Source organism: Martes martes, assembly GCF_963455335.1.
Source record: "Martes martes genome assembly, chromosome: 12".
Lineage (NCBI taxonomy): Eukaryota > Metazoa > Chordata > Mammalia > Carnivora > Mustelidae > Martes > Martes martes.
Genome location: NC_137900.1, coordinates 88,382,093 through 88,396,425, shown reverse-complemented (window position 1 = coordinate 88,396,425; position 14,333 = coordinate 88,382,093). Strand labels below are relative to the sequence as shown.

Here is a 14,333-nt window from a genome sequence, read left to right as displayed (position 1 = left end):
CTCTTTGCAAGGTTTGTGACCTATACACCCTGTGGACCGTACTTCCCAGAGAGGCTTCGCCTGTACTTGCTCTCGAATCTCTTATTTATCAAGGTTTGTCCACATCCCATTCAGGTCTACCGGAATCCCACGGTGGGGGGCCTCTGAAGTGGGAAGCAACTTGGCCTCTAAGGATCTTTTTAGCGCAGGCGCAGACCTGCGCTGGAGCTGGAAGTTTGACTTCTCGTTTTTCCTCCGTGCTTGGGCATTCCCTGAACAGTGGGTTGCGGGGGTTCTCTCTCTCTCTATTGCCTTTTTTTTTTTTTTTTTTTGACACAGAAAGCGAGCACAAGCAGGGGTAGCAGCAGGCAGAGGGAGAAGCAGGCTCTCCGCGGAGCGGGGAGTCCCATGTGGGGCTCCATCCGGGAATCCCGGGACCCTGGGATCATGATCTGAGCTGAAGGCAGACCTAACGGACTGAGCCACCCAGGCAACCCCTGCGGGTCCTCTCTTAAACGCAACCTTCAGCTCAGAGCCTAACCCTAACCACCTTCAAGGGTCCTCCAACCTTTGGAAAGTTTGGGAAGAGTAGAGGGAAAGGAGGGAGGGCCCCTCTGTGTGAACAGGCAGCCACAGGCTGGTGCCCTGGAACTCTTAGATTATAAAAATCTTATCAGCAGGAGGGAGCTTCTTCAGTAATTTCAGGGGCAGAAGCCCCGAATCTTGTTAATAGTGTTCCATCAGCACTGCTGCAGAGGCGATTGCTAAGTATTCTGTCCCTTGGAGGCTTCCTGTGCTGTGCCAGAGGATGTTTCAATGGGCTTCCTCAGAGCACCAATGACGTGTTCCCCCCTTGCCTGTTGAAAATTACCCACTACTCCAGCAATTTTCTGATCACTAATTCAGTTTTGAGGCATTTGACATTAAAAGATGGGAATGTTTTACCTGGGAAACAGAAAAGAGTTTGGGGGTCCTAAGGCCTCTTTTCATTTTGTACTGCCTGTCCTTTTCAGCCACAGCTGGTAGTGTTTTTTTGCCAGTGGAATTATCTTGTGGGCCTTAAATGAATGTTGTTGGGATTCACTGCATTAGACAAGCCACACCCACAGATCTCTTTGAGATAAGCTTTTCTCTACCTTGGACTGCTGCAATTTTGGGGTTACTACTTGGGAGGCCGGAAGTCTGAGATGGAGCTCCTTGGGCTAAAATCAAGGAGAGGGGAGGGCTGTTTCTTCTGGAGACTCTAGGGGAGGATCGTGGTCCTTACCTTTTACAGCTTCCAGAGACGGCCTGCCTTCCTTGGCTCCGAGCCCCCTACAGTTGGTGCTGTTCTGCGCATGGCCACAAGGCCTAGCAGACGCGAACCCTATAGTGGCCAGTGGGCAGTAGTGGTTTTCCTTGGTGTTGGGATCCCAACCAGGGCCACTGGGAGGTAGCCGAGTGCTTCACTCCCCAACGGGTGCAATTCTGCCTATGGCCACTGGGTGGCATTCTTCATTGCCTCAAGAATGCAGAAGCTAGGATTCTCCTGAAGTTCTGGGGGCAAAGGGATGGGACATGGGGTGTGGGGGGTGGGGAGTGCAGATTTCCACCTTGGGAGGGGTAAAGCACAGCTTCTGCAGCTGCACCTGTCCTTTGGGGATGTTCTATCTGCCTTCCACGGTCCTGTGCCAGGCTGCTGGGGCAGATTGAAGACTGTCAGCTAGGGCTGGCTCTGGTCCCTGTGGCATCTTGTGGTCTGATGAGGAGCGCTCCCCCCACCCCCCCAGTCCCAAGAAGTCCTGAAGACTGTGTGTCCACATAGTCTTCTGTGTGGAATCTCTGTGTGTCCACAGTCACCAGTACCAATAAGTGGATGCTGGTAGCAATTGGAGATGGTGTGAGTAGGAGTTGCTGAGAACTCAGGGTTGGAAATAGAATATGAAGAGAAAAATGTGTAAAGATTTCCCATGTCCCTTTGAGGCACTCTGTGCCATCCTTAGTTCTGGGTGCTTTACATCTCTCCGTTCATCTTCACAACAACCTCATGAGAGAGATAGGGTCGTTATGTCCACTTTACAGGTGAATAAACTGAGGCTTTGAGAAGTTAAATGACTTGTCCAGGTCACGCAGGCAGTGAGTGGTATAATCAGAATTTGAACTAAGCCCACTGCTTCTTAACCACCACGCTGCACTGGCTCCTGGACCCTGGGGTATGGAGGAAAGAGCCCAAGGTAAAACTGAAGCCACAATGATGTTTTCCTTGCCCACAACTTTAACCGTCTCTACTTCCATCATCAGCATCATCTCCATCTCTTCCCAGCTCATGTCTGTCTCTTCCACATCACCTCCGAGTCTTATTTTCTGTCTCCGTCTCTGTCAGCATCATTCCCATCTCTATCGTCTCTCTCATCTCATTCTCTCATCTCTCCATCACCTCTATCTCTCATCTCTCCTCCCTTCCATCTCTCATCACCCTCTCTAACTCTAGATGTAGTAGCAGAATTATCAATAAGCAGAAAACCAGAAACAGTCTGAATATGGAACAATGTGAGGTTAAGTTCTGACATATTTATACGACAAAATCCTCTTTGTTGAATTTCACAAATATTTAACCACCGGCTCTTTGCCACACACTAGGACTCCCCTGGCAAACAAATCGTTAAAAGAATGCTGAGAGCTTCCATTTCAAGCTGGTGGACCGAACTTACACATTTCCCCTTTCTCTTCCTCTAGTTCCCACTGAAATGACAGTGAAGATGTGTAAAGGGAACAAAAACCATAACAGAATTGAGAACAGGTTCAGAGATAGGGGGCATAGACCAGCCATTGTATATGAACTAGGGGGGTCATTATGAACTAGGGGGGTCATTCAAACTCCCTAGTTCTTCATTCCTAAATATGGACAACCAGAGCTCCCCAGATACTTGAGATAAACCAGCAGCATAGAAGAGAAGGACCGAGATAACCTGATTAATTGATTCCAGAGGAAATCAGAGACTAGGAAACAACTTTCAAAAAATGAAAATGTACAAATGGTTTCATTCCTCACAGTGGCTACCAAGTGTTTTTGAGAATGTGGAGCCCCCGGAACTCTTGTGCGCTGGCGATGGGAAAGCAGAATGGTTACAGCCATTTCGAAAAACCATTAGGCAGGTTCTTACAGTATAGTTAAGGGTAAACTTACTACAGGACCTGGTAGTTCCGTTCCACACATAGACTTGTAGCAGTGTTTACAGTGTGTACAGTGTTTACAGCAGCTTTAGTGATGATAGCCCCAAACTGGAACTCGCCCAAATGTCCAATGGAACGCTACTCAGCAATTAAAAGAAATGAACCGCTGGGGCGCGCAGCACAGATGCATCTTAAAAGCCCTCCGCTAAGCTATAGAAACCAGAAACAGAATACTACAAACTATGTGATTCCATTTTGCAAAAGTCTAGAATATGCAAAGCTACAGAGACAAGACTGACTGCAAGGGGACATAACGGAGCATTCTGGGGTGAGGAAAATGTCCTATATCTTGACTGTGGTACAGAGCTGTGTGTACATTCAACCTATGTCATCAAGTTTTTATGCCTACCATTGTTGAATTTCATGGCATGTAAATAATGCCCATAATAAAGCTCATTTTTAAAAGTGAAAGTATGTATCCTCAGGGAAAGCCCAAAGCCATTTTCATCACAAAGAAAAGTAGAGGATGCTTTGAAAAAAGGAACATATAAGATATAATCGAAAATCATTGTCGAAGCACCAATCAAAAGAAGGCTGGGGTGTTGATACTGATATCAAAGGAGACCTCAGAACAAAAGCTATTCCCCAGGACAAAGTAGGTCGTTTCATAATGCTGAAGGACAAAAGCAATCAATATTAACAATCCCAAATGTGCACCCACCTGAGCGATGAGCTCCAAGGTGCAGGAAGCCAAACCCAGCAGAAGTGCAAGGAGAAACAATCCACATTCACAGGTGAAGATTTCTGCACTTCTCTCTCAATAATTGATGGAACAAGTGGACAGAAAGTCAGCAAGGATGTGGGAGACCTGAGCCACTCCATCTGCAACTGACCTAATGGACATTTGTGGCAGACCGTGAATTCTCAACCTCATCAGTGGGCGTCTGGGCAGGCGCTAAGAACGAGAGTATAGATACAGTTATTGCCATGGAAGACGTGGCTGCATGTGGACATGACCTTGCTTCTGGAGGGCCCCAGGGAATTTGGACTTTGCTAAGGCTGAACGCTGTCCTGTATATTACGTAGCAAGTTCTACTGAAATCAGAGCAGCTGCTGCAGAATCTTCCAGAAACTCTCCCCACTGCTCTGCCCCGGACCCCACTGCACTTCCACTCCCCTACTCCCCAGTCTCATTACAAGGCTTAACAGAAAAAGCCGAGGTGGGCACGTGGTGGGACCGCACAACCCGGAAGTGAATAAAGCAGATCACAGAGTGGGACGTGTGATGTCCTACTTGTGTGTAGTGATGCCAGAAAGGATATGTGTCGGGAGGAAGCTCTTCCGGGATAGACCCGAATTCTTAAAAGAAGTTAACTCTGGAAAGGTACACCTGTGAATAATTATTGTATCATTTATCCAAGTGAGTATTTGTAAAGCGCTTAGGACAACGCCTAGCAGACAGTTAACTGCTATAAAAATAATTATACTAAAGAAATCTAGGTTTTTCAATTTTCTTACCATAAACATGTATTACTTATATAGTGGATAATAAAAGTAATCTGTAGAAGACTTCTGGCTCCATTAAAGTCAATAGAAAAAGAGATGATTTTTTGGTGTTAATGAGATTTGGTGACTAATGATCCAGGACACTGAGCCCAAGGAAGGAGTCAAAAATGACCTTCAAGTGCCAAAGGGAAGCCTGGCGGACCATGAGAGAAAGGAAATCAATAGATGTTCTTGGCAAGGCCCAGTCTGTGGGAGGCCTGCTTTAGGGAAGGGATAGGAAAATGTCCTTCTCAGACACACAAAGAGGCCATGACCTGATTTTCTGAGTCAAATCTTTATTTGGCAAACAAAGCTCCTTCCTGATAATGCAGCCACATGAGAGGAAAAGTCAGGGACCACCCCACAAAAGCATCTCCTCCAGAAAATGAGGAGTCAAGAGTCCCTCCTCCTCTGCTGTTGCTTTCGTGACAAGATGGATGTGGTCTGTGGACAGTGGACTGTAGGGCAAGGCAACAAGGCCCTTCCAAGATGCTCCCTCCCCTGGAGACGCAGAGGGGTGGTGGGAATTGGACCCAGGGGCCGGGAAACCTCATGCCCATGGTCTGCCGGGCTATGGAGAGCTGGGTAGGAAGGAAGCGCCCTGGAGGACAAGGCTCCAAGGGACTTCGGTCCTGGATTCCAGCTCCCTGGGGACAGGCAGGGGCTCCAGGCTCTGGTTGAGGCCCAGCTTGGAGTCACAGGGAGGCTCCATCCCCCGCTGAAGCCCAAAGATGGCCCTGAGAGGAGGGGCAGCCACTCACAAAAAGGAGTTGTCATCGCCCCTCAAAATGGGCTGTGATTTCCTCCAAAGTCTTTCCTTTGGTTTCCGGGACACAGGACAAAGTGAAAAGGACACTGAGGATGCAGAAGGCAGAGGCAAGCCAGAAGGCACCGTAGGGCCTGAGCACCTCCTGGAAAGAGAGGGGAAGGCCTTGTGTGGACACGGCAGACGGTCAGGGGCCCTCATGCGATTCCAAGCCGAGGCCCCGGCCTGCCTTGCCCAGGCTCGGGTGAGTGAAGGAGGGTCTGGCTCGGCCCTCTGGAAGCCTGGGCCAAACACCATATGGGGTGTGGATGTTGTCTGCCCGGGGAAGCTGATGCTCACTGTCACACCGGCTACCAAGTGACAGTGGGGCTGCCCCCACACTGGGGTCGGCTTCCAGGGCCCCCAGACCCGTGCTCCATGCTCTGCTTTGGCCCTGTGTTGAGTTCCCTGCCTCCAGAGGAGTCTCTTCTTGGTGCCGGCAGGAACGGGTGAGCTCTCAGCAGCTTGAGATGGGGCATGTGAGCTCACGGGGCACTTGGGGCCCACCAGCATGCAGGGAGGAGCGAGCACTTCCCTCCGGTCAGAGCCTGGCCAGCCTCCCAGCGCAGGCGACCTCCCACGGACCTCTCACGTGCCAGAACCAAAGCCCCCTCCCTTGTCAGCTCCTCCTCCTCTGGGACCTGCCACTCCCACGGCCCCTCGGAAGTTCTCTCAGCCTTTTGGACACTCCGCACTCCGGAGTCACTGTCAGGTCCTTTGCCATCTCCTCCCTCCTTTGTTGTTCGTCTCCCCACAGCTCCCAGCAAGCCATTTCCACCTCTACTTCTCTGCCCTGGTCTTCCCGATGTGTTCCCCAGGGCAGCCCATCCGAGCGGGACCAGGTCGGCCCCAGGCATCCACACCTCTCATGGCCTGCCCCTCCTCGCTCTAGCCCAGCCTCTTGGTGGTTCGTCCTCTCTCCACTGTCCACCGCCATCCCAGTCCGGTCAGAAAGGGCACCCTGTCTACCTCACTGCTGCCCCTGGCTCCTTGAATAGGCCTGGACCTCGTATGTCCCAGGTGGCATGAGGGGAATGAATGCCCGACCGGATGGCCTGTCTGCTCCAGAGCCACCCTCCCCTAGAAGCTGGGGAGCCCTTGGGCCAGGACCCAGGTCTGTGTCAGTTTACGTGTGCGAAAGTAGCAGGATGTTAAAATGAACGGAGGCTCCCACAAGCTTAAGGGGAAGGTGCCGTCATCCTCCTCCATTTTCAGCCAAGGAAGCTGGTTCAGAGAGGGTGAGCAGCACACCCAAGATTGCATAGTGGGGGGGGCACCTGGGTGGCTCAGTGGGTTAAAGCCTCTGCCTTCAGCTCAGGTCATGATCCCAGGGTCCTGGGATCGAGCCCCATATCGGGCTCTCTGCTCAGCGGCGAGCCTGCTTCCCCCCTCTCACTCTGCCTGCCTCTCTGCCTACTTGGGATCTCTCTCTGTCAGATAAATAAAGATTGCATAGTGGGAAGTGATCAAGGCGGGCTTAGAGCCCAGGCCTGTCAACTCCAAAGCCAGGGTTCTTCCCACGCAGCCCTATACCCTGGCCCATGTTCCCAGCGTCCAGTGGCGGAGGCCAGTCCTGCTGGCCAGGAGAGCCTGAAGTCTCCCAGATGGTCATAGCCTGGGTTCCTCACCTTTCCTGGCCCGTCAGGCCTCCCCTCAGCCCTGACTAGGATGGCTGGCGTCCCGGGAGGGTGGCTTCAGCCTGCATGTGAGGCCACTGACCCTGAGTCTTCCGCAATAAGAATAATTCTGAATAGTGCTCCCCACCGACTATGAGGGGGAGACCCTCTGGCCCGCACTCACCATAACACTGCTGAACTCTTTCGTCACCAGGAAGGCCATGAACCAGTTAGTGAGGACGCACACACCAGTGGCCACGCCTTTGACGTGCAGAGGAAAGATCTCCGACATGAGGAGCCAGGGGATGGGCCCCCAGCCCACAGCGAAGCCTGTGGGAGCAAGAGAGGCATCAGAGCCCATGCAAATGGACCCTCGGGCTTGCCACAGCACCCTTGTGCCAAAGCCTCGTGGTTTCCAGTCCGGCCCCTCAGCTCTGCGCCTTCCTTCAGCAATGTCTTGGGCCAGTCCCGGCACTGCTTACACATCAGCTTTTCTCTCTAGCATGGGGTCATGATGGGGCCTGCTTGGAGGGCTGTTTTGGGGGGACATTAAGGGAAAGAGGACAGGGACAGGGTCAGAGCCATAAATGCAGAGGTGGGGACCCATGTGCAAGAGAGGCAAGGCTTGGTAGGCCTGGCTTGCTGGGAGCTTCAGGAAGCTGGTGGTGATGGGAGGTCCCCATAGCACCCCCAACCTCCCCATGGACCCCCTTCTCACCGGCGATGAAGAGGCACACGCTGCCCACCGCCAGCCAGGCCAGCCCCACGCTGGCACTGGCGGGCTCCATAGAGAGAGGCGAGAGGAGCTCCACGTGTGAGGAGTTGCCGGGGCCGCCCTGAGTCAGCCTGAAATAGGCACCGAAGGCACTCGTGCTGAACACCATGACCACACCTGCAAGCAGAGGTTGGTGGTGGGCAGGGCCCTGGGACAAGGGGCTGCAGCCTGGGCGTGTGGCTGGCACTCGGGGCTGGAGTCTCGGTGTGGTGTGGCCACAGCAATGCGGCCTGGGTTTCTGTGGGAGGGCTGTGAGCACTGGTGCCCAGGAGCCCAGACTGGCGGCCCCCAGCCCCATCCCACCAGACCTGGCTCAGACCTTGAACCATAGCAGACTCCGAGAACCTCCGAGGCAGAGCCTCCCTGGCCTGAGCAGCAGCAGGGATTTAACCCCTATGCAGCGGATTGTCTCTGGGTCCTCACCATGGCCCCCCTTGGCACCCATTTCAAACTGGGGAAACTGAGGTTCAGAAAGGTGAAGTCACTTGCCCCAAAAGACCCCAAGCTTCCAAGTCACTTCTCCCAGGTCCTCAGTTTCTGCGTCATAAACAGGGGCCCTGATGGCACCTGCCCGGAGGCTCAACGAGAGGGCTGAGGGAAGCTTCAGTGACCCTGGGAGCGCAGGCCTGGTGTGGGGGAAGCGCCCAAGTGAATCTCCGCCTTGTTCTCATGGATGCTCGGCGGGCCTTTTCCTGCTGCCCGGCGGTGGCCTCAGCAAAGACCTTCCAGCCTGTGGTAGAGGCTGGCCTGTGCCACCCTGCTTTCACAGGGCCAAGTCCTGGACCTCGGGCCTCACCTGACAAGGTCAGGAGCAGTCTCCGCCCAGCTCTGTCCATGATGAGGGCCGCCAAGGCCGTGAACAGCACCTGGATGATGCCCACGATGACCGAGGCTAGGCTACTGTCCTGGGGAGATGGGCCGAGGTGGGTCAGCCAAAGACCCCAGGACTAGGCATCCAGATGAGGCAGGCTGGGGCAGAGGCCTCTTTACCTTGAACTTGGCCTTCTCGAAGATGGTCTCTGCATAGAACATGACAGCATTGATCCCTGACAGCTGCTGGAAGGCCATCAGCGAAACGCCAATGATGAAGGGCTTGTAGATGCCAGGATGCCTCAGCTGGGCCAGATGGAAGCCCTGCTCAGACAGAGGCCGGTGTCAGTGCTCCTCCCTCCCCGCTCCTGAGGGACCACTGTCCTAAACCCTGAGCATCAGCTCCTTGTCACCCAGGCCTCGCATCAGGGACAGGTCTCCGCATCACTTTAGCCTTACCATTTGTAAGGTGACAAGATCCTCACCTCCCAATGCCCCTTTCTGATTTGTTGGGGGGAACCACGAAGAGATTACATGGACACAAAGCCAGGGGTTCCAGAATCCCACCAGCCCCGGGGCTAGGCCTGGGCGGAGCGCCTCTCTTGCGGCTGCTGAATCCCTGCCACCAGCAGGCACGTGCTGGGAGTCCCATCTTACAGATGCAGAAAGGCAGGCTTAGGGATGTGAGGGTCACACAGCAGGCGAGTGGCAGAGACTCCGTCTTCTCCCCCCCTACAACGCCCCACCTAAAACTCCAATTCCTCAAGTCTGCTCGCCTGTGTTTCCCCTTGACCCAGCCAGCCTTTTCTCTTCCTGGAACAGTAAGGTCAAGGCTAGGACCCAGCCAGTTAGTGGGGCTCCAGCAGGCCCCTGCTTGCTCACACAGAGGAAAATGCCCCCACTTGTGCCTCCATTCCCCACGAAGCCTTGGGGATGGGCTGTGCAGGCCCCCCCTGGCTGCAGAAGGGCCGTACCTCCCCGTTTCCTACCCAACCCGCACCTTCTGTCCCATCCCACCCCGGCTCTGGCTCCGGTCCCTCACCTGGTGCTCAGCCCCAGCAGGGGCCTCCTCCCGGACCTGCTCAGAGCCCCACAGGAAGTGCATGGCGGCCATGGCTTCCTGGTGCCTCTGCCGGGTCAGCAGGAAGCGGGGGGTTTCGGGCATGTAGCACATGAGCAGCAGCATGAAGGACGCGGGTACACAGCCCAGAACCGCCAGCCAGCGCCACTCTAGAACCCAGCCTGGTGGGGGGTGGGGCAGGGGGTCAGATGTCAGAGCGGGAGTGGGCCAGGCTGGATCTTATCAGGGCGTGCCTGCCCTCTCGCCAACCCAAGGACTCAGCTTCAGGGGTGGGGGGCCTCACTACCTCCGTGTGGCTATGCTCGTGTTTGTCACCAATATCTTTGTCTGGGGCTGATGAGTATTGTAGAAATGCTGGGGGGTACGTCATGATGCTACATCAGCTCAGTAAATATTTATGCGGCAATTAAAAACAGAATGAGGCATTTGCTCTTTGTCTAAAAGGTAGGGGAGGGAGAATGAATATGCACAGGCTCTGGAAGGCCACCAAGCAGCAGGCGAGGCTGGCTCCTCTGGACAGGAAGGGGGACAGCGTGGGAGAGACTTTTCACGGAACACCAGTGGATCAACCGTCACAGAAACTGATCAAGGAACATGCTGGTTAGAATGAGCTGGAGGGAATTCTGTAGGCATACTGACACCCATGTGTCTGTCCCAAATGTCAATGTCTGCATTTGGCAGGGGGTTTGGCACCTCATGGGGCCCCCAAAGCAGCCAGACTGCTGGATGGTAAGTGGGCAAAAATCGAAGAGCCCAACCAGGATGTCGCCCACTCTGAAGAACCAGATGGCACATACTCTGGTCCCTCTGGGTCTCAGGACATCCCTTTAAAATTCTCATTGACAGCCTTGGACTAGGTGGGGTTCTCATCACTTAAAGACAGAGGAAGTAAGGCTCACTGGGGCAGTGTGACTGGCCCAAGGTCACACAGTCAGTAAGTGTCCCCTGACATTGTACTGTCTGATGTGAAGCCTCTCTCCACCCCAGTGTTTTCTGGTGAAAACATGTCTGCCTCTAGAATCTTCCTCATGCTGACCCCAGCTCTGACCCTTGGGTCCCCTGAAACCCTCCTCTTTCACACTGCAAATTCAGTGCTGGCATTTCTGAGAGACATGCTTGGGCCCTCCAAACCCCTGGGCTGAAGAGTTTTACGGGTGTCCCAGCCACCCCCTTGAGTCCTCAGTTTGTCACTGCATAGTGAGGTACTGACCTAACCAGTCAATGCCCACCCCTGTTGCAATGGGCTTCGCCCTGGGACGATGAGGACATCCCCTTCTCCAGCTCTCCCTGGAACATAGTCACAAGACCCACATGTCCCAAGGGCTCAGGAAGGTGGTCTATCTGACAGACTCTGTGACCTTGGGCAAGTCCCTTGACCTCTCTGAACTTCAGTGTCTACAGCTGTAAAAGGCCAGACAGCCATGAACGGGGATCAAAAGAGAGGCTGTGAAACTACCTGCCAGGTAGGCCAGGAGGATGCCTGTGACGACCATCAGTTGTACACAGGAGCCCAGCAGCCCCCTCACGGCGGGGTAGGAGATTTCAGAGATATACACCTGTGGGCAGTGAAGAAGAAACTTTACTCAGGCTGAGAGTTCTTAAAACTGAAAAGCCTCAGCCCTTCAGAGTTGGAGAGGCTTGGCGGGGGGCTGCTGCAAGCCAGGTAAGCAAGCAGGTCCCAAGTGAGCAAAGCCCTCCCCATACCTCCCCAAGGGATCAGCAGCAGGTGTTTTAAAGGGGAGTAAGGATATATATACATGGCTTGCTGTGTGTGTGTGTGTGTGTGTGTGTGTGTGTGTGTGTGTGTGAGAGAGAGAGAGAGAGAGAGAGAGAGAGAGAGAGAGAGAAGGCCACAGAGCTTTTCAATCGATTACATTGTGTGACTACCCTTGATAAAATACAGGTTCTGATGCAGTAGGTCTAGGGTGGGGCCCAAGATTCTGCCTTTCTTTTCTTATTTAATTCACTTATTTGAGAAAGAGCAGGGAGCAAGGGAGCAGAGGGAGGGGCAGAGCGAGAGGAAGAAGCACACTCCTTGCTGAGCAGGGAGCCCGAAGTGGGGCTCCATCCCAGGACCCTGAGATCACAACCTGAGCTGAAGACAGATGCTTAACCACCTGAACCACCCAGGGCCCCCCCAAGATTCTGCCTTTCTGGCTACCTCCAGGTGACACCCAGGCTGCTGGTCCCAGAATCACACTCAGTGCGAGTGAGTGAAAGCCAACTCTTTGCCTCAGTTGCTACCAGTGACTGCCGCTGCTTCCTCTGGGATCAGGGGCCAGAAAGGTCTTACCCATACTTCTAGGTTATTCTGTATCTTATGCCCATGAGTAAGATGGGTGTGTTTTTGTCCAGTAACAAAACCCAAAACATAAAATCCAACTCAGCAGCTACCTGCTGCCCAGCAAATGCGGGTAAAATGAGTGGTGGGAGCAAAAGCATGGCCAGGGAGGACTCTGAGCCACTACTTTTAATCTTGACCAGGTTGGCGTGTGGCTGGTGGATCATCCAAGCCTCGTGGCCAGCAGAACAGTTTACTGGTCACCCTGCAATTTCCGCTGCCAGGGTCCAAGCCCTCCACAAGCCACACCAGGGCTCTATGTGCAGTCTTGCTTAATCCCTACAACCACTTCATGAGGTAAGGCCATTATTCCCATTTTACAGGGGAGGAAAGTGAGGCACGGAGAGGTCTACTCTGCCCCAGTAAGTGAAGATTCCTGGATTTCACCTGGGTAGACGGCTCCTAAGTCAGCCTGGACAGTGGTGCATTGGAAGATGGGAGGAGGGACGAGGGGAAGCAGGTGGAGGACTAGTTCCTGAGCAGTGAAGGGGAACAGCAGAGCCCCGCGGCCTTTGCTGCCAGGACAAACAAGAATAGGATTTTCCTGCTAAGCTGTAGTCAGTGGTCCAAATGACAGCGGGAGAGCTAAGCCTTACTCTAGGCTTCTGTGACCATCCACAGGTGGTATCTTATTTGTAGAGCAAAAGAGAGGCCTGGTTAAGTGGCAAAGTCCTGGGTTCGAGTAATAGCTTCGCCACTGCCTAGTTGTGGCTCGACAAAGGGCTTCAGTTTCTGAAGCTCACTTCATCTGTCAACGAGGATAACAGCGGCTCCTTCCAAGGCCCGTCGCGGGGGAAAGGAAGATAAAGCCGGCGAGGGGCGCGGTGCCAGGCACCCAGGATGCCGCAGCCAGGGAGAACCACGCCCCCAGTCCTTCCTGTCCCAGGGCGCGAGGCTGGGAGGGGGGTGCGAGGGGGGCACTCACCGGGGCCACGAGCGAGGCAATACCGCAGGCCAGGCCGGTTAGGAGGCGGCCCCCGAGCAGCATCCACACGTTCTGGGCCGCGGTGATGACCGCAAAGCCGACCACGAAGGGCACGGTGCAGAGCAGCAGGCTCAGCTTGCGCCCGGCGCGGTCCACGAGCCAGCCTCCCAGCACGCCCCCCGCCGCGGCTCCCAGGGTCACGATGGCCTGGGGGCGGGGGAGACCGCACGATGGAGAGGGGGCGCCACCGGGCCGCGGCCCAACCTCGCCCTCAACTCCAGCCCCAGCAGCCTCCGGGAAGAGGGGATGGGGGTCCCAGGCTGGCGGTCGGGGTTGGGGGCGGATGACCCCCGGTAGGAGAGCCGGAACGCACCGGGCAGAAGGTCTCAGTGCCCGCCCGAAGCCAAGTAAGCGCGGGGGCCCCTCGCGCGTGGGGTGGAGGAGGAGGGGCCCAGGCGGGCTGGAGGGTGAGCCCGAGGCCTCACCCCGAACCAGGAGGCGGCGGCGTCATCGAGGCGCAGGGCTGGGGACGCGGCGCGGCGCAGGCTCGGGATGGCCGGGGAGCTGTAGCCGAGCGCGAAGCCGAAGCTGAGCGGGCCCAGGGCGGCGGCGAAGGCGGCGAGGAAGACCCGGCGGCTGAGGGGAGCGCTGCGGGGACAGGGCGGCCGGTGAGCGGCGCCGGCCTGGGCGCAGCAGGAGGGGCGAGGCTGCGTCCCGGGACCGGGTCTCCCCCACCCGCTCACCTGCCGCCGGGCGGCCCCAGGAGCGGCTGTATCTCCTCCGGGTCCTCCGGCGTCATGTCCGCAGCTAACGCCTGCTTGGTCAGCTCTGTTGCCTGAACCGCCACGGGTCCCGCGAGTGCAGCCGGCACCCGCCTCTCTGGGCAGAGCCGGCCAATAGGCGGGGAGGGGAGGCTCTGGGGTGGGATGGGGACGGCCAATGGGAACGCCAGGCGGTGGTAGCCTCGCCGCTAGGCACCACCCTCCAAGTCAAAGCCGACCAATAGGAGAAAAGAGCCGGTTGCAACGCCCACTGGAAACGCCCCTAGGACCTGCCTAGCCAGTGCTTGGGTGGGGCGGAGTTTGTATGTGGGCCTGGTGTAGAACCGTCCAATAAGAGTGTGGTGCGAACCCAGAGGCGGGATCAGAAAGCGAGGAGGAACCAGCCAATGAAGGTGTAAAGCGGGTATTGCGTCTGCTCCTGGATCCGCCTCTCTGTCTAGCTTCAACCAATGAGGCTAGCAGCAGGACGAAGGTGGAGCCGCTACACCGCGCGCGGGACTTCTCGCCCCGACTTAGGACCC

The 14,333-nt window shown here is 55.4% G+C and overlaps 1 protein-coding gene across 6 annotated transcripts; it reads right to left on the bottom strand.

Moving 5' to 3' along the window:
• Positions 1-4,960: 4,960 nt before the first annotated feature.
• On the bottom strand, positions 4,961-13,905 carry SLC2A8 (solute carrier family 2 member 8). 6 transcript variants are annotated; one of them, XM_080820032.1, is made up of 10 exons: positions 13,774-13,884; positions 13,516-13,678; positions 13,031-13,237; positions 11,221-11,320; positions 9,726-9,925; positions 8,864-9,007; positions 8,670-8,778; positions 7,817-7,990; positions 7,283-7,428; positions 4,961-5,588 (listed from the first exon to the last, which is right to left on the bottom strand). In XM_080820032.1, the coding sequence occupies exons 1-10, from the start codon at positions 13,827-13,829 to the stop codon at positions 5,451-5,453; spliced, it is 1,437 nt and encodes a 478-aa protein (XP_080676158.1). In that variant the 5' UTR covers positions 13,830-13,884; the 3' UTR covers positions 4,961-5,450. The 6 variants fall into 6 exon arrangements, 5 of the variants coding, with proteins under 5 accessions (XP_080676158.1, XP_080676159.1, XP_080676160.1 ...); XM_080820033.1 differs by having other exon boundaries at positions 9,726-9,913; positions 13,774-13,878; XR_013967760.1 differs by lacking the exon at positions 9,726-9,925 and having other exon boundaries at positions 13,774-13,878.
• Positions 13,906-14,333: the final 428 nt, after the last annotated feature.

What these genes read in the sequence shown, in the direction of transcription:
- SLC2A8 (XM_080820032.1), bottom strand. Translation starts at nt 13,829, where the DNA reads ATGACGCCGGAGGACCCGGAGGAGATACAGCCGCTCCTGGGGCCGCCC. An exon ending in CCTCCTGGCCTACCTGGCAG is followed by an intron (nt 9,926 to 11,220) that starts GTAGTTTCACAG and finishes ACCCCCCACCAG; the next exon opens with GCTGGGTTCTAGAGTGGCGC. An exon ending in CGTGTGCCTCTTCATCGCCG is followed by an intron (nt 7,429 to 7,816) that starts GTGAGAAGGGGG and finishes TTGCTCCCACAG; the next exon opens with GCTTCGCTGTGGGCTGGGGG.